Source organism: Capra hircus, chromosome 13, assembly GCF_001704415.2.
Source record: "Capra hircus breed San Clemente chromosome 13, ASM170441v1, whole genome shotgun sequence".
Classification (NCBI taxonomy): Eukaryota; Metazoa; Chordata; class Mammalia; order Artiodactyla; family Bovidae; genus Capra; species Capra hircus.
In genome coordinates, this window is record NC_030820.1 from 16,984,414 (window position 1) to 17,007,782 (window position 23,369).

The following is a 23,369-nucleotide window of genomic DNA, read 5'->3' on the forward strand; positions in this document are numbered from 1 at the left end:
TTTCCTTTTCCTTAGAATCTATAAACAACTATGACGTTGATATGATGTAATGTTTCAGAGTACCTTACAAAATCATAGCTACTCACGATGTTACTATCAACTAGAATCATCAAGGAATGATCAAATCCTATTCAGTATAGCCTAAGTGTTTGCAAGTTCATGATTATCTAATTTTTTTAAATCTATGTAGGATAGAATTAACTGAACTAATAATCCACACATGCAATTACATAGGAATATTACACTTCAGAACCAACAAACAAGCCCTTACCATAAAACTATATATATATAACAGAAGTATTATGTACAATTAGTATACTGTAATAGCTTAAAGATAATGTCATACAATCAATAAGCTTTCTAATATTGGAAATGCAAACAAGATTAAACTCAATAAACATGTCCCCTAGTGGCTCATTTCTAACAGCATACATACTCTAAAAGCTCCCATCTTAACATAAAATAAGAAACTCCTTTGAACTCCACATTCCTCTTCAGTTACCATCTAGTTGTCTATGGTCTGTCCCAGCAAATATTCCCTACAGGGCTGTTTACATGTATTCACTACAGCCCAGCTTTCAAGGAGACTATTTACTGAAACGATTTCTGGCCAAAGGCACTGGTCCTCACTTTAATCTTTCAGCAGTGTTTGGCCACTATAGTTGAGGAATCTCTTGTCTTGGCCTGTATACTATATTATGCTGCTCCATTTCCAGAAGAAGTATTCAGCGCTTATTTCTTCCTCTAGAAATAAAGAATTTGTAGACATTACCTGTCATCATCCTGATCCACTTCACTTAAAATGCTGTCATCATTAACATGCAGCAGACCACCAGTCAGTGAATCGGTCTTTTCAAATATTGGTGCAATCACACATTCTTCTGGTGTCCATTTGCTAGTGTCCTTTTTCTTTACTTCCTTCCTATGCATGCCAGGATCGCTACTGTAAAAAAAATCCACAAAAAAGCCAATGTTTTCTAATAATTCAACTGATAAAGAATAGAAAAACAATTCTTGTAAAATTCCTATTCTTACCCATCTTAAATCATCGAATAATTCACAAAATAGTTATTAAGTACCAACCATATGCAAGAAAACACAAATTCTTGCCTCAAAGACAGATATACAATTATGATATGATGTGATAAGGAAGAGTTGATATATGAAAGTTATCAGTGAAATAAGGAAGGCTTTACAGAAGAAGTGAAGAGAGAAGGTTACAAAGAAGAAAAACGGGGGGAAATCATTCTACTTGGAGATTAGAATACGGAGCACGCAGGCAGGTGGCATCTAGGCTGTTTCCTAGGAACCAGGAAGGAAAAGTACGAAACACAGGAAAGAAAGCAAGGAGGTGCATCTTTGAAAGACATTGGGAAGAATCTCAAGAGCTACACTGGAAACCTGGAGTCCACTGCCTAAACACAATGATTCTTACCCATGGGAGTCCTAATTAGATTTACACTATATTTTCTGCTTTGCTGTTAAATACAATAATGCTTAATTTAGGGATTTCCCTGATGGTCCAGTACTTAGGAGTCTGCTTGCCAATGAGCGGGCACAGGTTCGATCCCTGGTCCAGGAAGATCCCACGTGCCACGGGGCAACTAAACCCGTGCTGCACAACTACTGCAGCCAGCACCCCAGAGCCCACGCTCAGCATCAAGAGCAGCCACCACACTGAGAAGCCCGGGCACTGCGGCGGCAGAGACCCAGTGCAGCCAGAAAGAAAAAAAAAAAACCTCAAAAAAAAAGTAATGCTTAATGTGGGTGACTTTTTAAATGACATGAGGCACATACACCATGAAAGAAAAAATCAAGGAAATATTTGATGGGGCGGGGGGGGAGGGGGGCGTTGGCAAGGCAGTTTACTTTTAAACCACCCACATGATGGGGTGATTTCAGCATCATGGCTGAAAGACCAGTACCTCATCAGTTCCCCTGCCACCAACAACAATTTGGCTTCCATCCACGGACATACTCAAAGTGATATGAGAAAAAAAAAAGAACCTGCCAACCAAGAATACTCTATCCAGAAAAGTTATGTTTCAGAAATGAAGGAGAAATAAAAACTTTCCCAGAAAAACCAGAGCTGAGGGAGTTCCTCACCACTAGACCTGTCTCATAAGAAATGCTGAAAGAGTCCTCAAACTGAAATGAAAAGATGTTAAGTAGTGACATAAAATATATTTAAATATACCACACACTGGTAAAGGCAAGTAGGCAGTCAAATTCAGAATACTCTTAACACTGTAATATGGTGGTATGTTAAGAAATTAACTTTAGTATTATGTCTAAAGGACAAAAAAATAAAAATAACTATATCCTTAGCAAAATGTAAAATGTGATAATCACAACCATTAGCTCAGTGCAGTTCCGTTCAGTTTAGACACTCAGTCGTATCCAACTCTTTGAGACTCCATGAACCGCAGCATGCCAGGCCTCCCTGTGCATCACCAACTCCCAGAGTTTACCCAAACTCATGTCCATTGAGTCAGTGATGCCATCCAACCACTTCCTCCTCTGTTGTCCCCTTCTCTTCCTGCCCTCAATCTTTCCCAGCATCACGGTCTTTTCCAATGAGTCAGCTCTTCGCATCAGGTAGCCAAAGTATTTGAGTTTCAGCTTCAACATCAGTCCTTCCAATGAACACCCAGGACTGATCTCCTTTAGGATGGACTTGTTGAATCTCCTTGCAGTCCAAGGGACTCTCAAGAGTCTTCTCCAGCACCACAGTTCAAAAGCATCAATTATTCAGCACTCAGCTTTCTTTATAGTCCAACTCTCACATCCAAACTTATTTCACAGAAAAATAACAAATGGCCTGCTGTTAAATAGGCTTACCTATCAGAACCTTCACTCCCCATAGCAGCAAACTCCTGAATGCTGTTTCCTCCACTCTTTCTCTGCTGACTCAATTCACTCTCATCAGCAGCATCACAGACATCGTCTGATACTTGCACTTCACTACTTTTGTGCTTCTTCTTCTCTTCTTCAACCTTTAATGAAAGTTTGACACTAAGAAATTCTGTTACTTAATTATAAACATCTTTTTGGGGGGTTGTTTTCATTAATTTTATTGCTTGGCCTGATTTTAAGTGATAAAAAAATCTTTTTGTGCTTACTTTATCACTAACAAGTCACTGAAATATTTGTAAATCCTACTTCTTCTTGTTTGACGAAAAGAAACAAAATTCCCAAAATTTCAAAAAAGGCTTTCTTAGGATGATGCAATTATTCATCCCCAGTCTTCCCCATCTAACTGGCAGAGACAGAGAAATAAAAAGACAAAACACACAAAATCTGTCCTCTTCAGTGTTTACCACCTGGATTTTCCATTAAACAGCCAGATTTAGAGGATGTGACACCTTAGTGCCTCAAAAACACTAAAGCTATTCTTTCCCCACTGCCTTTTACATTTCTCTATTCATTTGGGTCCAGGATATAACAAAAAAGTGATGGTGTTCACTAAAATATATGAACCAAAGTTTACCAAAACACAAGGAGCAGAGTGAAACTGATGAGTTGTTAGTGTGGAATTCTGGAATATAAATGCTTCCCAATCCCACATTCAATAACCATCAAACTTTATAGCTAGAGGGTATAGAAATAATTATCTATTTTAGCCCCATTATTTACAAGAAATAGGAGTAAAACCAAGAAAGCTTAAATGATTTATTTTGTCTTTTTTTCAAATTATTTTTTCATTGAATGAAATTGCTTTGCAGAATTTTGTTGTTTTCTGTCAAACCTCAACATAAATCAGCCAAAGTTATACATATACCCCCTGCCTGTTGAACCTGCCTCCCATCTCCCCCTCCATCCCACCCCTTTAGGTTGACACAGAGCCCCTGTTTGAGTTTCCTGAGCCATACCGCAAATTCCCATTGGCTATCTTTTTACATGTGGTAATGTAAGTTTCCATGTTACTCGTTCCATACATCTCACCCTCTCTTCCCCTTGCCCCAAGTCCATAAGTCTATTCTCTAAGTCTGATTCTCCACTGCTGCCTTGTAAATAAATTCTCCAGTACAATTTTCCTAGATTCCATATATATGTGTTAGAATATGATATTTATCTTTCTCTTTCTGACTTACTTCACTCTGTAAAATAGGTTCTAGGTTCATTCACCTCATTAGAACCGACTCAAGTACATACCCTTTTATGGCTGAGTAATATTCCATTGTGTATATGAACCACAACTTCTTTATCCATTCATCTATCGATGGACATCTAGGTTGCTTCCATGTTCTAACTATAGTAACAGTGCTGCAATGAATGATGGGATACATGTGTCTTTCTCAATTTTGTTTTCCTCAGGGTATATGCCTAGGAGTGGGATTGCTGGGTCATATGGTAGTTTTATTCCTAGTTTTTTAAGGAATCTTCCATAGCGACTGGATCAATTTACATTCCCACCAACAGTGCAAGAGCATTCCCTTTTCTCCACACCCTCTCCAGCATTTATTGCTTGTAGACTTTGATGATGGCCATTCTGACTTGTGTGAGGTTACATCTCATTGTAGTTTTGATTTGTATTTCTCTAATAATGAGCGATGTTGAACATCTTTTCATGTGTTTGTTAGCCATCTGTATGTCGTCTTTGGAGAAATGTCTATTTAGGTCTTTTTCCTACTTTTTGATTGGATTTTTTTTTCTGGTATTGAGTTGTATGAGCTGCTTGTATATTTTGGAAATTAATCCTTTGTCAGTTGTTTCATTTGCTATTACTTTCTCCAATTCTGAGTGCTGTCTTTTTACCTCGCTTATAGTTTCCTTTGCTGTGCAAAAGCTTTTAAATTTAACCAGGTCCCACTTGTTTACTTTTGTTTTTATTTCCATTACTCTAGGAGGTGGATCACAGATGATCTTGCTTTGATCTATGTCATCGAGTGTTCTGCCTATATTTTCCTCTTAGAGTTTTATAGTTTCTAGTCTTACATTTAGGTGTTTAATCCATTTTAATCCAATCGAGCTGGAGAAATCAACCTTCTTGACTCCAGATTATACTACAAAGTTACAGTCATAAAGAAAGTATGCTACTGGCACAAAAACAGAAATATAGACCAATGGAACAAGACTGAAAACCCAGAAATAAATCCACACACCTCAGTTCAGTTCAGTCGCTCAGTTGTGTCTGACTCTTTGCAACCCCATGAATCACAGCACACCAGGCCTCCCTGTCCATCACCAACTCCCAGAGTTCACTCAGACTCACGTCCATCGAGTCAGTGATGCCATCCAGCCATCTCATCCTCTGACTTCCCCTTCTCCTCCTGCCCCCAATCCCTCCCAACATCAGAGTCTTTTCCAATGAGTCAACTCTTCGCATGAGGTGGCCAAAATACTGGAGTTTCAGAGTTAGCATCATTCCTTCCAAAGAAATCCCAGGACTGATCTCCTTCAGAATGGACTGGTTGGATCTCCTTGCAGTTCAAGGGACTCTCAAGAGTCTTCTCCAACACCACAGTTCAAAAGCATCAATTCTTCGGCACTCTGCCTTCTTCACAGTCCAACTCTCACATCCATACATGACCACAGGAAAAACCATAGCCTTGACTAGATGGACCTTAGTCGGCAAAGTAATGTCTCTGCTTTTAAATACACTATCTAGGTTGGTCATAACTTTTCTTCCAAGGAGTAAGCGTCTTTTAATTTCATGGCTGCAGTCACCATCTGCAGTAATTTTGGAGCCCAAAAAAATAAAGTCTGACACTGTTTCCACTGTTTCCCCATTTATTTCCCATGAAGTGATGGGACTAGATGCCATGATCTTCGTTTTCTGAATGTTGAGCTTAAGCCAACTTTTTCACTCTCCTCTTTCACTTTCATCAAGAGGCTTTTTAGCTCTTCTTCACTTTCTGCCATAAGGGTGGTGTCATCTGCATATCTGAGGTTATTGATATTTCTCCTGGCAATCTTGATTCCAGCTTGTGCTTCTTCCAGCCCAGCATTTCTCATGATGTGCTCTGCATAGAAGTTAAATAAGCAGGGTGACAATATACAGCCTTGACGTACTCCTTTTCCTATTTGGAACCAGTCTGTCGTTCCACGTCCAGTTCTAACTGTTGCTTCCTGAGCTGCATATAGGTTTCTCAAGAGGCAGGTCAGGTGGTCTGGTATTCCCATCTCTTTCACAATCTTCCACAGTTGATTGTGATCCACACAGTCAAAGGCTTTGGCATAGTCAAGAAAGCAGAAATAGATGCTTTCCTGGAACTCTCTTGCTTTTTCGATGATCCAGCGGATGTTGGCAATTTGATCTCTGGTTCCTCTGCCTTTTCTGAAACCAGCTTGAACATCAGGAAGCTCATGGTTCACGTATTGCTGAAGCCTGGCTTGGAGAATTTTGAGCATTACTTTACTAGCATGTGATGAGTGCAATTGTGCTGTAGTTTGAGCATTCTTTGGCATTGCCTTTCTTTGGGATTGGAATGAAAACTGACCTTTTCCAGTCCTCTGGCCACTGCTGAGTTTTCCAAATTTGCTAGCATATTGAGTGCAGCACTTTCACAGCATCATCTTTCAGGATTTGAAAAAGCTCAACTGGAATTCCATCACCTCCACTAGCTTTGTTCATAGTGATGCTTTCTAAGGCCCACTTGACTTCACATTCCAGGATGTCTGGCTCTAGATTAGTGATCACACCATCATGATGATCTCGGTCGTGAAGATCTTTTTTGTACAGTTCTTCTGTGTATTCTTGCCACCTCTTCTTAATATCTTCTGCTTCTGTTAGGTCCATACCATTTCTGTCCTTTATCGAGCCCATCTTTGCATGAAATGTTCCCTGGGTATCTCTAATTTTCTTGAAGATATACCTAGTCTTTCCCATTCTGTTCTTTTCCTCTATTTCTTTGCATTGATCACTGAGTAAGGCTTTCTTATCTCTCCTTGCTATTCTCTGGAACTCTGCATTCAGATGCTTATATCTTTCCTTTTCTCCTTTGCTTTTCGCCTCTCTTCTTTTCACAGCTATTTGTAAGGCCTCCCCAGACAGCCATTTTGCTTGTTTGCATTTCTTTTCCATGGGGATGGTCTTGATCCCTGTCTCCTGTACAATGTGACGAACCTCATTCCACAGTTCATCAGGCACTCTATCTATCAGATCTAGGCCCTTAAATCTATTTCTCCCTTCCACTGTATAATCATAAGGGATTTGATTTAAGTCATAGCTCAATGGTCTAGCGGTTTTCCCTACTTTCTTCAATTTGAGTCTGAATTTGGCAATAAGGAGTTCATGATCTGAGTCACAGTCAGCTCCTGGTCTTGTTTTTGTTGACTGTAGAGAGCTTTTCCATCTTTGGCTGCAAAGAATATAATCAATCTGATTTTGGTGTTGACCATCTGGTGATGTCCATGTGTAGAGTCTTCTCTTGTGTTGTTGGAAGAGGGTGTTTGCTATGACCAGTGCATTTTCTTGGCAAAACTCTATTAGTCTTTGCCCTGCTTCATTCTGCATTCCAAGGCCAAATTTGCCTGTTACTCCAGATGTTTCTTGACTTCCTACTTTTGCATTCCAGTCCCCTATAATGAAAAGGACATCTTTTTTAGGTGTTAGTTCTAAAAGGTCTTATAGGTCTTCATAAAACCGTTCAACTTCAGCTCCATGAATCAAGGCAAATTGGAAGTGGTCAAACAAGAGATGCCAAGAGTGAACGTCGACATTCTAGGAATCAGCAAACTAAAATGCACTGGAATGGGTGAATTTAACTCAGATGACCATTATATCTACTACTGAGGGCAGGAATCCCTCAGAAGAAATGGAGTAACCATCATGGTCAACAAAAAGTCCAAAATGCAGTACTTGGATGCAATCTCAAAAATGACAGAATGATCTCTGTTCGTCTCCAAGGCAAACCATTCAATATCACAGTTATCCAAGTCTATGCCCCAACCAGTAACCCACACACCTATGGGTACCTTATTTTTGACAAAGGAGGCAAGAATATACAACGGGACAAAGACAGCCTCTTCAATAAATGGTGCTGGGAAAACTGGACAGCTACATGTAAAAGAATGAAATTAGAACCCTTCTTAACATCATACACAAAGATAAACTAAATGATTTCTTCAAAGCCCCTAAAGTGGCATTCCCTAGCATTTTATGGCACCAAAAGAGATGATAAAATTCTGTAACCTTGAATCTGATAAATTACCAAATGAATTTATCAAATGAATAGATAAGTTAAACGGAGAAGGCGATGGCACCCCACTCCAGTACTCTTGCCTGGAAAATCCCATGGACGGAGGAGCCTGGTGGGCTGCAGTCCATGGGGTCACGAAGAGTAGGATACGACTGAGCGACTTCACTTTCACCCTTCACTTTCATGCATTGGAGAAGGAAATGGCAACCCACTACAGTGTTCTTGCCTGGAGAATCCCAGGGATGGGGGAGCCTGGTGGGCTGCCGTCTATGGGGTCACACAGAGTCAGACATGACTGAAGCGACTTAGCAGCAGTAGCAGCAGCAGATAAGTTAGAAGCGTGACTTTGACCAGGTAATTTAATGCCTTAGCTGGGGATAGGGCTAATCTGCTTTTTCTTTTAAAGGAGAATACCTACAGATTTTTGTCTGTTGTTAAAACTCAGTCAAGGCACCTCTTACAGAAAAGAGCGAACAAGCAAACAAAGAAATTTAAAAACCTATTACTGGAAGGAAGAAAAATCTCACAGCCTCTCAAAACTGTTTTCTCCTTTGGAGATAAACACTTAATTTTGGGGGGGTAGGAGTTTATATTACCTATGTGACAAAATCACAGGTGTCAAAACTTATTACATTTTAGTAAACAACACAATGGAAAAGTCTGTCTCAAAAGAAACATCTTCAAGTGGTGATTAAAGAATATGTGGGAGTATCAGCGAAAGCGAAAGTGAAAGCCACTCAGCTGTGTCCGACTCTTTGCAGCCCTATGGACTATACAGACCGTGGAGTTCCCCAGGCCAGAGTATTGGAGTGGATAGGCTTTTCTTTCTCTAGGGGATCTTCCCAACCCAGGGATCGAGCCTAGGTCTCCTGCATTGCAGGCAAATTCTTCACCAGCTGAGCCACAAGGGAAGCCTTATACATGCATTGGGAAGGGAGTACATGTATTCGTTATTAAATTTTTTATTTTTAAAATTTGTTTTGTATGTTTATTCTATTTTTTATTTTATTGTTATTGTTATTAATTTGTTATTAAATACATAAAGGGAAGGGAGTACATGTATTTGTCATTAAAAATATCCTGAAGTGTCCATGTTGGAAATCTAAAATTTATTAAAATTTAATTCTTAAACTTCTTAATCTATGCTTAGCTACTCACAAATCACTGGATCACAAGTAAGAAGTGAAAAATTACTTGCTTTAGCCTAAAATAGGGGAAAAACATGAACTCACAAATCCAATTTTATCACTGTTTGAATTAAGTAATTCATATATGTTAAATCTACCAAAAATTAATTAGATGATTTTTAATGTTATAAAGGCTTCCTCACTTAAAAATATTTCACCTCACTATATCTTAAATATGGAGTCCCTATAGCACATTTGTAAGATCTTTTTTTTTAAGGACTAATACGTGCAAAACAGACAAACTTTATATTACTAGGAGCCAAAATCAAATTAACAACAATCAGAAAGAGGAACAAATCCCTAAATTTTAGTGCAAATTATATATTATGATAGTGTTATTCATCAACACGTATTACCTGGTTATATTCACTTATGTGTGTGCTCAGTCATGTCTGATTCTTTCCATCCCTAAGGATTGTAGCCCACCAGGCTCCTCTGTCCATGGGGATTCTCCAGGCAAGAATCCTGGAGTAGGTTGTCACGCCCTCCTCCAGGGGATCTTCCCAACCCAGGGATTAAACCTAGGTCTCGCACATTGCAGGTGGATTCTTTACCATCTGAGCCACCAGGGAAGCCCAACAATACTGAAGTGGGTAGCTGAATCCTTCTCCAGGGGAATTTCCTGATCCAGGAAATGAACTGGGGTCTCCTGCATTGCAGGTGGATTCTTTACCAGCTGAGCTACCAAGGAAGCCCCTACATTCAGTTATATTATATTCTAATATCTACCAATGAAAGTGCATAAAGCATTTTTAGTAATATTTACTGATGTATCACCCCAAAATGAGATAAATTAGAAAGTTATTATTTGTGCCCTAACAAGAAAGGTCCCATCTGGAAGCTTCGATTCTCTTTATAGGTAACTGGGTTGATTCTATGACCCCACTCTCTCCCTGAATGTACATTCCTAATCAATTATGCCAAGATCACAGACAGAATGAATCTTTCATCTTGGCATCACCGACTGGCAATTTCAATGGAAAACCTTGAACCACTGGAAATGATTTCTCTCTACATGTATCTAGGTCCGGGATCATCATTGTCATATTGTTCATAATTTTAACTGTTTACTCTTATAATTCAGTATTTGATGTCACCTTCATAATCATGTAGTGAAGTTATAAAAATGGAAGTAAACGATAGTCAGGAAATTTTTTTCCCTCAATTCCCAAAACAAACTATAAATAGATTCTAACAATATTTGAAGTTTTATAATTAAGGTGCTATAAAAACTATTAAATTATTATCTATTGATTTAATTTTGAAAGGTAATTTCATTTGTCATGACCTTTGTTACACACTGCATTATGCTGTTGAAGCATAGGAAACAGTATTAAACCAGAAATTTAAATTTACCTTTTTACATACCTGGGAATGGTTATTTTCATCTCCAACAGGTTTTTCTTCTTCTTCCTCTGATGTCATCTCTAAGTCTAGTTCTGCTGACAAATCTGTATGGTTAGTTAAAATTACTTAGAATATTTAGATAAAAGACATAATCTTTATTTAAAACACAGATTTAAAACATCGTATCCAATGACATCTTAAATTAATCTTAATCTTCAGCTGAATATTTACTTCTTTAAGAAATACTTCCAATGATCCAAAATTTCAGCAAACAATTTGGAAAATACCAGATGTCACCAGGATACAGGCACACAAACAGCTCAAAGATTCATTCACAAAATCATCCAAACATCAATGAACAAAACAATCAGAAACCAAACAAAATTTCAAAATACAGGACAGACATATAAAGTCACAATACATTCTCTCCTCTACTTCATAACAGTACCTTTTTAACAACATGCCAAGCTTCAACTGCAACATTACTCATGGTTTACAAAATTCCTCTTACTTTTTATGCTTTTATCAATTCCTTAATCTGAAATGCTACCCTGTACTCTTCCTGACAAATAACTTTTCATCTTTTAAGACTCAACCTGCTTTGTGAAGTTGTCCTTGATTATAGCTATCTTTCCTCAGATAAACAGGTATCCCTTTCCTTGTAGCTACCTTAGTACTTTATACATTTTTCTAGTGTATCTTCATCACCTGAATTGCAAATTATTTTTTCACATGCCTATCTTCTTGGCTCCTAAACTGACAGGACAAGCTCTTAAAAATAACTTTTATATAAATAGTCCTTATTTATTCAATAATTCAATTAATAATTTATTCAATTATTTATTCAATAATTATTTATCAGCTTTCTGCTCTGTACTAGACACTGGAGTTTAAAGAAAAATGTGGATAAAAGATGTCAGGGAATGCTTTTCTAGAGATAATGCCTGAGCGGAGACTTACACAGTCCAAGGGAAGGAGAGGGAAGGCATGCAAGGCTGTAACAAGACGGGGAGAGAGGCACACACACAACAGGGTAAATATCTGAGAAAGTACAGAGACAGGTCAGCAGGGCATCACCAGCAATTCAGAATTCCATAGCAAACGACAGAAAGGGCGGGAGATGAAGAGTCAGGCAGAAGTCAGATTATGAAAGCCTCACGTGTCACTTTATGACGTCTGGACATTAAGGTGATTTGAAGAGTGGTTCACAGTCACACCTGCTTTTGAGAGAGGTGACTCTAAATGCTACAAGAGGAATGAATTTGAAGGGCATACAAATAAATGGAGGGAGATGAATCTGAAGGCATTATTAACGGAAAAAAACAAAGGTGATGCAGGCCTGAACTGGGGGAGCATTTCCAGAAATATTCAGGATATAAAATTTTCTGAGTCCAGGATAGAATAAATCATTATGAAATGAATAAATGTACAAATCTGGGGACCCTGAAGGAGTAGACTCTGCTGGTTACTTTCTAAAAGGTATCAACTAAGATGAGAAACGATCTGCATGAATGGTCTGAAGTTGCTTCTATTTATTTTGTAGTTTTCCTATTTCACATCTTCCTCTGTTGAAGGGACTGGATAGGTTTTATCTGAATTTGCGTTTTGTGGACATACCAAGCTAATGGACAAACAAGGGCAAACAAGTCACTTCTATAGATTAAAAAAAATAAAACACTTTGAGTTTATGGCTTATAGTCACTATTCTAGGAAATAACTGAGAATCTTTTGTAAATGCAAAGTTAAACCTATTGGTGAGGATAGAAAAGAAAAAACTAGGAGTGAAAAAAAGAAACAGTATATGATTTCTTACTATAGCTCTGACCACATGACTGATTAAAGGTGCTAAATTAATTGGTATTTATGGACAACACATACTGGACATGGTTACTCAATAGACTGGGCATCCTAGTAGAATGAGAATTGACTTTCTATATACTGCTTTTAAATGATACAGCACTCCTTCAATATTGCTATGAAGTTACATTTTGAGAAGGCAATGTCTAGATGTCTACTGAGGTCTCCCAACTAGTCCCAGAATTCTAAATATAATCCTGCTACCCACTTTCAGGCGTGTGCTAAATACTAGGCTAAACAAGCTTACTTTCTCCTAACTCTCTTTGTATTTATTGCATTACTATGGTCAGAGGGAGAATGCAAACACCTTGCTAAGAGGTATTGCTTGGCTGTAGGCTGCATTAAAGGAGTCAACACAAGGTAGGTTTTGCCACAAAATCTAATTTGGAACCGCCAGAATCACGGTTAGGCCGTGCCCAGGTGGTCCACAGCGGAGTGCCCTGGGCTCCTGCATTACCTTGTTTGCTTTTTCTGTTTTCTGGCAGCTGAGACTGGCACAGGTCACGGAGCGTGTAATTCTCTACCAGAAACACCGCTCCAATAGTCATCTTTTATCTATTACAGTCATCTGTCCAAATTCTGTGGATGCTGACTGATTTTTGGTCACTGACTGTGACACCGGTAGACACTGATCAACTTTTAAATGCCCCACTCTTTGATAAGTCTCATTGTTGAGGCTCAAACTAGGAGAATCGGAATCTGAAGGATCTGAAAACAAAGTTTTCATTTATTAGAATGTCAGTAAGTATACTACTCTAACTAACTTGCACAAAGTCTTTCTTCAGAGAATCAGTTCCATGTCCTCCTCTCCCCTCACTCATTAGTCCTTCAGAGCTTATTATATCTTACACTTCACTGCCATTGATGAAGAGACATTAACTAGTTCTCATTTTTTTCTACTTGCTAATTTTCTGGCATTACTTACTTTGATTCACTCAATCTCTATTATATATTCTGTATTCCATAAGAACTTTATTAATAATTATTTTTCTTCAACAAATATTTTATTAACAAAATTATGGCATTTATTTTACATTTAATTATGCATGACAATATTGTGTGTTCTAGAGACCATGGTTTTAAAAACACTTCTACTGAATAGGTACTTTAAAGTGTTTTAAAAACACTTCTATTGAATAAGGTACTACCTTAATTAATGGTACAAACCAAGACAATGTATTAAAAAGCAAAGCCATCACTTTGCCAACAAAGGTCTGTACAGTCAAAGCTATGGTTTTTGCAATAGTTACAGAGGGATGTGAGAGTTGGACAGTAAAGAAGGCTGAGTGCCAAAGAACTGATGCTTTCAAATTGTTGTGCTAGAGAAGACTCTTGAGAGTCCCTGGAGAGCAAAGAGATCAAACCAGTCAATTCTAAGGGAAATGAACCCTGAATACACACTGGAAGGACTGATGCTGAAACTGAAGCTCCAATACTTTAGCCACCTGATGTGAAGAACCAACTCACTGGAAAAGACCCTGATGCTGGAAAAGATTGAGGGGAGGAGAAGGGGACAGCAGAGGGTGAGATGGTTGAATAGCATCACTGATTCAGTGGACAAGACTAGGCAAACTTGGGGAGACGGTGAGGGACAGGGCGGCCTGGCGTGCTACAGTCCATAGGGTCACAAAGAGCAGGACACGATTTAGCAACTGAACATCACCAACAACAACTACTTTAATTACAAAGAGACAGCCTTCTTCCAATGTATCAATATCTTCAGAACCCATTTTTTAAGCCTTGGATAAACATCATAAACTTATATAAGAAATGACAGGCTTATGTGTGACTAATTGTTTCCACGTGAAAATAGGACAAGTCGAGGACCACACTGGATCCAAAAAGCACAGAGCACCACGAGACAAGAATGAATGCAACACAAAAATGTTTGCTTCAAAAAAAAAGAGCTGTCAGGTCTAACTTTCTTAAGAGAAGTCAAAGAAACAAGCAAGAAATGTATAAGCGAAACTTTAAACCCCGTTTCAACTCAAGGCCCCCTTTATCGTTTCACATCTAACCACTTCAACAGTTTAAAACTGTGGTTCTCAAGTGTGCCCTGAAACTCCGTGAAGTTCAGAGACCATCGGGTCAGGGGGTCCAAGAGGTCAGAACTATTTTCACAACAACACTAAATGTTACTTCCATTCTCACTCTCTTCCGAGTGCACAGTGGAGTTCTTGGGAGACACGATACGTGATATTATAACTCTAATGACAAGTGGAATTAGCCATTATGATTCTGTGTTCTTGTATTTTAAGTTTTTCAGCTTTGTTTTCCAATACAGTGAACATCAATAAATACAACCTACTTAAACAAAAGTTCCATGGCATTCTCAACAATTTTTAGAAGTATAAAAGGATCCTAAAGCCAAAACGTTCAGAATCACTGTTAAGTATGAGTACTTCCCCTACTTCTAATAATCAAAGATACCACAAAAACAACACACACACAAAGTCTGCTAAACAAAATATCTGGTTGGCCTACATTCATCTGTGTAACAACACTAAAATGAACTAATTATAAGCTGAAATACAACTGATATATTAGCAAGAGAAGCTTTACTCTAGGTAAAGGTCAGAGCTCAAATAAGCATTTTTGGACACTGGAAAAATCTTAGGATCTAATAATTAATTTCTGAGAATCCCTAAAAGTATACAGATTCCAAACTGAGAACTTCAGGGTATCGAAACATATACAGAAACATACTGAGTTCAAGTTTACATTTTAAAAATTTCTTGTTCTTATGCTTGTACATTTTTTTTCAAAACACGGATACCAATAACAACATTTGCCTTATGTATGTCAAATGCTTCAATTAAATTTGCAAAAAAAAAGTTAGCAGTATGAAGACTGAGCATTTCAAATACTTCAGTGTCCCTCTTTTCAGAGTTAAGTGTGTATTGCAAAATTTACCTGAACTGGATGTCTGTAAATCCTTCATTCCGACTGTTTTACTAGGAACAGAATCTTTCACTAAGACTGCGGGCTGAATGGGTTTGGAAACAAGTTGATTAATAAATAATGTACATTTGATACGATCCACAGTTCATAATTCAAGATAAAAATATAAACGATTTTACCTTCACTTTAGGATATTTCTCAGGAGAATCTAAAAGGCAAAAGGGACACAGAGTTAATAACATGTAAATATGAAAGCCAGCTCTACATTCATGCAGAGTTAGTACTGAGCAGAAATCCTTGTGCTCAGCCTTGGCAGTGAATACGTTCGGTTTTAGTATCTTGTTTTCAGAGGGATGTTAGGACACCAGCAAGACAGACTATGAACCCAGTATAGATAGTGAAGAAAAAATAGAAATAAAGGTTTAACAAAACATGCAGTTAAGATTTCAAAAGTAACATTACGTTTTCAATGAATTTATAAAATATTAAAGTGCACACAGACCAATGAGAACATGCTGACTGATGAGGAGAAAAGTGATCTTAATCAGAGGAGCAAACCATGACCCCAAGAAGATAAATGTGAAAGTAGATGGTAAAATGCAACAGCATTATCTTGAATGCAATACAGCAATATCATTTATACCATTATACTACAAGTATTTATCATGTTCTTCAACCTGTCCAGTCATTTAAGAAGTGCACAGCTGGGATGACAATTCAACTGAATGCATAATTCATTTCTCATCAGAGAAAGAGTAATGAACTGATTAGCTGGGATACACACTTGTAGAATAATAGTTCATAACAATATTCACTTTTTTTCATACCCATGTGGGCTACTGGTATGCCTACATGTCTTGGTTCCTCTAGTTTAGCCATCTTAAAGTTTCTCGATCCAATCATGCAAGAAGGTATATAAGACACATCTAGAAAATAATGTATAATAAGTTCTCAATATTGAAAGTCAATTATCAAAAGGAAATAATAAATTTAACTGTCACACCATTATTAGATATTTGAAATCTTGCATGTTTCAAAATCAGTGTAGTACTTATAAAAAATTAACAATTCTAGCATTTAGGGCATGAACCCTATTAATCTGTTTTGTTTCAAAACTTAGTTTGGTTTGGTACACCATGCTACTGCTTCAAAGGATTTCTGTGTAACAACTGTCAAAAAAAGTCAATGCCCCCATATTCACATTAATCTAATTTGAATAACAAATACCGATATAACACATATCTTTGAGGCCTGATAGGTATGTGGAGTGGCTGGAGTTTCCCCCACTTCTAGCACCCCCTCCCACCTCCAGTATTCTCTGGAGCAACAGTGATCTCATCTCTTCTCATTGCAAATACACTGAAGCCATCTAGAAGGACTTCCTTCAAGTTTCCTCAACTCCAAACTCACCTCTCTAAGGCCTTACTTTCTTCCCTCCGTCCTTTTATTAGATTCTTTCCTCTATAAAGGGTAATCTGGAATTCTTCCCCCTTTACATTCTTTCTATGGACCATCCCCACCACTTCTTTTTCCCTCTTTGCTTAGCAATGGTATCTTACACCTGTAATTGCTACTTCAACTCTTTGCTTCCCTCTGGCTATAGACACGGTTAGAAAGAGAAACAAAATAATGCTTTTCCTTGATCCTGTTATGTCCTGCACTCTCCAAAGCTCTACTTCCAGATTTCTCTAAATCCAAGGCTACACCCTTGCTACTCGGAGAGCTTGTTAGAAACACAGATTCTCAGACTTCCTGTTCAGTGTGTGCACTTCACACAAGGTCCCCAGGCTACTAGTTAAAATCTGAGAAACTCTGGTCTATACTGAGTCTGCTTCTACATTACTTCAACTTAATTTATTCCCCTGAAATCTTAGCCTCAACTTCCTCACTCTAACACTCCCCCCAATGTGAAACTGCATTACAAGTTGGAAACTTTCCAGTGGACTCTCTATCAAGCTGTAGGTTACTTGATCTCCCTACCATGCCCCCTGCTTGCTCCTTCTTTCTAGTTCTCTTTTGTTGGCCTATGTGACACCATCCTATAAAGCAGCAACATTTTGTATGACACCAATCTGTACACATTACAGCTGAGCACCTATGCCCATGCTCCCCCACAGAGGATGACACACCGCTCTGCACGCCCAGGGACCTCAATCCTGAATGCCTTCCTAACAATGAGGAAGACAGGAAGAGGGGAAAGCTTTGCTGTTCTTCTCTGACACGTTTTGGTGCTGGAAGCTCACTTCAAATGCTTTGTCCATATCAAATACTCTCCCTTTTTCTAAAGCATGATCTTACTTATTGCCACCTTCCCCATAGACCTGTGCTTCCTTTTCCTTCATTTCCTCCCTATACCCTCTGCCTCTCTAATCCTTCATTCCCTCTTTCCTCTTGTTTCTCAACCTTCCTTAGGTCATAGAGTATCTTGAAACAGAATTAATTTTTTTTTTGCCCATGTGTCAAATGGAATCTTAGTTCCCTGAGTAGGGATCGAACCAGCACCCCCTGCATTGGAGGCTCGTAACCCTGCATAGAGTCCTAACCACTGGACCACCAAGGAAGTCCAGGAGCTAAATAATTTAGCTCCTTAAACTGGATTCTCAATTTAATCTGTGGCTGACACCTGATAAGATACACTATTTCCCTCCTTTTCTCATCTTTTATCTCACTACACATCTGACAGGTGATTTTCTTTGCCTATTAGAATATATCAGCATTTCCATTTTAAATCAACATTCTGTCAAATGACTTTTCTATAAAATATAGTTCTTACCTTCAACTTGTCCATTTAACGTATTTTTTCCTCTTTGACCAGCAGCTCCAGATAAAAGATCCTCAGAGATACTCTGTTAAAATTAATATTGAGTTACATGAAGATTTCCTAATTCCTTTTGAAGAAAATATCCTACTTTTAAAAACTGCCTACATTTAACCCGGTTAAGACAGGTTTGCCAAGATCCACAGCTGCTAAGTGACAGATTTCAGGATGCTGACTTCAAACACGGCACTGTATCACCAGGCAGTGGCTACCTGCATCTAAGAGATCAGGCCCTTCTTATCTCCTTCCATAGCTGCCACCTTCAAACAGAGCACTGTTACTTTATGTTACTTCAAGTACGGCTGCCATAAAGGTTCTCTGTGTGTGCTAGTTAAACTATCCAAAATGGTTTGTACTTAACTAAAACATCACAAAGCAAAGCTAACTGCTGTTATTATACCACATATTTCTTACTATTCCCTATGCTTTTGCTTCTCTTGAAATGTTCCTTGCAGATTAACTTGACAATCCAAATGTAATAATACCTTCAGGTTTCAAGCACTATCTTTTTGATGTTGACGTGGTAAAAAAAAACCAGAGTTCAACCCGTTTCTCTCTGGCCCTCTGTGCAGTTTTACACATGCACTTGTGCCAAAGAAACATACATTTGCTTGGGAGGTTGGGGATGACACAAACACACTACACACTACAGTGTATAAAACAGATAACTAAGGACCTACTGCCCAGCACAGGGAACTCCACTCAATATTCTGTAATGGCCCACACAGGAAAAGAACCTAGAACAGAGCTGATATATACAGAGAGATATACAACTGATTCACTTCACTGTACACCTGAACCTAACACAGTATTGCAAATCAACTATACTCCAACAAAAATTGAAGGAAGAGAAGAAGAAAGAAAGAAAGAAAGGAACATCTGACCATAGACTCACCTGTAACAATGCTTCAGTTTTTAGATAAATGTAACTTCAGAACACAAACAGATTCCTTATGACTTCTGAGCCTTGATTTCCGTATTACACTGATTTCATTAGGTAAACCTTGACAATTAGCTAAAGTGTACTATGTGGTAGTATTTAGCACAGAATTATCTTATTGATTAAAATCAATAATTAAAAATAAAGATTAAAACCAAATTAAAAATAAAATATTGTGATGGGCAAATGCAAAGGTGAGAAAGTCACAGCATCTTCCGCTTTTATGTTTTTACATCACTCGATTGTTTACATTTCAAAATAATAACAGAAGACAGTACCTCAGAATCCCAAGGTGATTCTATATCTTCCTCTTCTCCCAAACCTAAGGCTGACATCATATCTGTAAAATGGAATCACAGATACATTAATGAGAACATTTACTAGTATGAATTTTAATACATATATGTCTATCTCTATCCACAAATAATTTAATAAAATGAACTAGTGGAAAAGAATTTCAGAGGGTTGAAGCATTTTCAAGAAGAAAAAGCTGGTAGTACTTGGGACACTTCTGAAGAAAGAGAGCAAAAGAAACACACTTAAAAAGAAATGGATGCCATATTTGCATCTATGCACTTTAAAGGTTTTTATTTGAGCTTTTAAGCATACAAAAAAATCCACAGACATTCACTAACTTACCACTTCTATTATTTTTGTGTGTTCCATCAACAGAACTCAAAAGGTCATGATTTATTTGCTCTTGTGGAGCCCTTTCAACAATATCTGTATCACTTTCTTTGTCCACAATCTCTGGCTTTGTGGCTCCTTCCTATAAAAACAAGACAAAATAAAACAAAAACCCAACTTCAGAAAACAGATTCATTGATTTGGTCATTCAGTCAATCAGTAAGATGACATTCACTGTTGTCTAAGAAGTCATAGACACTGTCCTCGGAGAAGTTAGAAATGTAAAGAAAAGAGCGATTCTGTTCTGTGTTCTAGGCAAGGCAGAGACACGTGAAAACAAACAAGAGGGCAGAAATGTGTCCTTCAACAGCTCTCCAACTGAAGCGGACCAAGCACAGGAAGGGCACAAAGGAGAGAGGAGGCAGGTGAGCCCGTGAAGCTCAAGGAACGCTGTGACAAAGGGAGCGTGACTCAGAAGACACAGTACAGAGCCAGGGTGTGAGGGGGATTCTGGGAAGGGCAGCCCAAGGAAAGGACGAGGTGTGAAACAGCGTGAATAAGTCATGTGGAAAACTAGAGCACAGTTACTGGGAACCCTACAGAGAGACAAAACGGAAGGACTGGGTCAAATGGCAAAAAGCAAGTGTCATCTTTTTTTTCTTCACGTGACAGGAATCTACCACACAAGTAAAAGGTTACATCATCACAAATATATTTTATTTGGTGTCATGCTTTTTCTCAAATGAAAGGGGAAAGACTACACTGCACCAGGGAGTAGCAAACATGACATTATTTTACAGGACAGCATTATAAAAAAAAAAAAAAAAACTACAAGCAATGCTCCAGAGTGGACAGGAAGCAAACTAAACACTGCATATCACCCAGAGTTTCCATGAAACTGTAATTAAAAAGTTGAATTTGGCTTTAAAAACAGCCAAATAAAAACAGTAAAAATCATTCCAAAACAAACTGCAAAGCCAAGAGGAATGAAAAGATTGACAAATATATTTTAGAAAGATTACTCTGGCAGCAACATAAAGATAAACATCAGGGAAGCAAAACTTGAAAAGAATATTTCAAGATTATAAGTGAGAAAGTAGATTATGATAATAAGGCATGAAAAATGATAAGCAGGTAGAAAATACTGAACTTGCTGAGTGACTGGATGCAGTAATTTCAAGGAAGTTTGGAGTCCGGGATCGTTCCTGCTGTGGCATTTCAGTGATGCTGTCTACTAGGATGGGAAAAACAGATGACAGTGTAGCTTACAAAGAGTCAGGGACGAGGGAAGTGTCAGGAACAAGGCCTTCAGTTTGGGGAGTAATGAATTCATCTGAGGCACGCAAGGGATTCAGAAGAAAGGATTTGGATAAATACCTTTGGATTAGAAATAGATAGCCTTATTCAGGAAAAGCATTGCTGTTAAGATAACTATTTGTAAAATATGCTAACCTGGTATAATTAATGCAAACCTATGCAGAATTCTGAACTTTTGAAAATAAAATACCAGGGGAAGAAAACTATGACATTAAAATTTTCAGTTATATATTTTAACATCTGTTTCAAGGACATAAAAATATACTTTTATAAATATGTGCAAATATTCATTTCTGGGATATTATAATAATAAGCATTTTTGAGTGTAATGAAAAGGTTTAATAGTAAAACACCAATTCAAGATGCTACAAGAAGACTCCTTTTTAAAATTGATCTTAAAAGACAAGTTTTAAATTGTAGATGAGAAATGCTTATGTGAGTATGGAATTATGAGTCATTTTAAAGTACTACTATGAGGTAAGAAAGAAATACAAAACCCTATTTGAAAATTCACAAGGTTTTCTTCTTATTTCTCTGTAAACAGCACACTAACTCTAATTTCCTATCTGTGCCTTCTGGAATAGTAGGTAAAGATTGAAGGAATGATCTAGATATTAAAAATAGTAGTAAAATTATGATTATTCAAGCTGGAGATATAAAGGTTTTGCAAATACATCTATGATTATCAAGCAGGACTCAAACTTCGTATCAGGAAAGAACAAACAAACCAAAAAAATCAAGTAACCACAATTTCTGAGTTTTGGATACAAAAGAATTTATATGTTAGTTTCATATATATAACAAAGAATTGACAGGCTAGTTTAATAGCTATAAATACTGAAGTTAATATAAAATTTCTTAAGAGTAACATGGAATATACATATGGCTAGAGATATTTCAAAAAGTAAAAAATTATCTTCCAGAGATAATTTTTAAACTCTGTTGGTAATTTTTCTTTCCTTATGACTTTATAATAACAAGTAGTCTGTATTAGAAAAAAAAATCATAAATTGTGATTTCATTCATTTACTGTAAGTGCCATTACATGTAGATATTAAAGACAAATCAGAATCTCTTCAGCAAAAAAAGTTCTACATTTTTTCTTTAAAACTATTGCAGCTGAAAATTATCTCATTTAATGAAGAGAGTAAGAATCTCATTTATATAATTATAAATTATAACTTTAGTAAAAAGACTAGATAAAATCCTTATTTATTTCCTCTTTATTTTCAAAAAGATCTAAAACACCCACCAAGATTATACCAAACAGTACAATAAATTAGTTAAGTACATTAAGTATTTACCAAACAGTAAGTGAGAAACAACAAGAAAGAGAAAGGCCAAAAATTCTTAAATCATAATAAATCTGCTAAGGCCTAAAACAGAACTCACCTTGAATTGTCTATGAACTAAAGTTTTGCTATATTAAATAGAAGACATCACTTCATTACTTTGAAAGTGAGAATTTGTTTAAAAAGACAAATCACTTCCAATTGAAATGAACTTCCAGAGGGAACTATATTCAATATAGATATATACATATGTGTGTGAGTTAGTCCCTCAATTGTGTCCGACTCTTTGTGACCCCGTGGACTGTAATCCACCAGGCTTCTCTGTCCATGGAATTCTGCAGGCAAGAATACTGGAGTAGGTTGCCATTTCCTTCTCCAGGGGATCTTTCCGACCCAGGGATTGAACCCAGGTCTCCCGCACTGCAGGCAGACTCTTTACCAACTGAGCCACCAGGGAAGCCATATGTACATATGTAAGTATAAATAAGACACTTTGCTGTACACCTGAAACTAACACAATATTGTAAATTGATTATCTTGCAATTAAAAAAAAACAAGAACCACTACCAACCTCAAAAACAACCACCAAAAAAGGTAAGGAACAAATTTTCTTTCAGTTCTTCATAAAAATCAGCTATATGTCATTCAAAAGAGTATGAGCATTGCTTTTTCATGACCTCACTGTCTCCTCTTAAGTTGAATTTGAAATAATTCGTCTCATATTTATAACATAGAGTTCCTCGTCTGACATACCCCCACTATTTCTGTTGTGTTTGTGTAATAATCTGTCTCATCCTGACCCTCATTCCATTTCATATTCATCTTGTCCTTCTTAAATGAATTCTTCCCCTTCATCCCCCTCCCCATGTCCATACGCATCTAGCTGTTCTTCCTAATTGCTTGGTAATGGTTTTCTTCCATAAGGGCATACTTAGTATG

At 37.5% G+C, this 23,369-nt stretch overlaps 1 protein-coding gene across 7 annotated transcripts in view; it reads right to left on the minus strand.

Annotated features, from left to right (window-relative positions):
* Positions 1 to 23,369, minus strand: part of LOC102175492 (ankyrin repeat domain-containing protein 26) — a 71,732-nt gene that overhangs the window by 30,762 nt on the left and 17,601 nt on the right. For 4 of the 7 annotated variants that reach the window (XR_001918986.1, XM_018057019.1, XM_018057015.1 and 1 more), the window contains 9 exons: positions 19,834 to 19,963; positions 19,473 to 19,534; positions 18,210 to 18,282; positions 16,264 to 16,362; positions 15,616 to 15,644; positions 15,449 to 15,521; positions 10,700 to 10,782; positions 2,842 to 2,996; positions 773 to 943 (listed from right to left, as the gene is read on the minus strand). Coding sequence is in view for 6 of the 7 variants with exons in the window: in XM_018057019.1 (XP_017912508.1) it covers positions 773 to 943; positions 2,842 to 2,996; positions 10,700 to 10,782; positions 15,449 to 15,521; positions 15,616 to 15,644; positions 16,264 to 16,362; positions 18,210 to 18,282; positions 19,473 to 19,534; positions 19,834 to 19,963 (875 nt within the window). In the remaining variant the exon portion in view is untranslated. The remainder of the gene's footprint in view (positions 1 to 772; positions 944 to 2,841; positions 2,997 to 10,699; positions 10,783 to 15,448; positions 15,522 to 15,615; positions 15,645 to 16,263; positions 16,363 to 18,209; positions 18,283 to 19,472; positions 19,535 to 19,833; positions 19,964 to 23,369) is intronic. The other 3 variants (XM_018057017.1, XM_018057016.1, XM_018057018.1) reach the window with 3 other exon arrangements.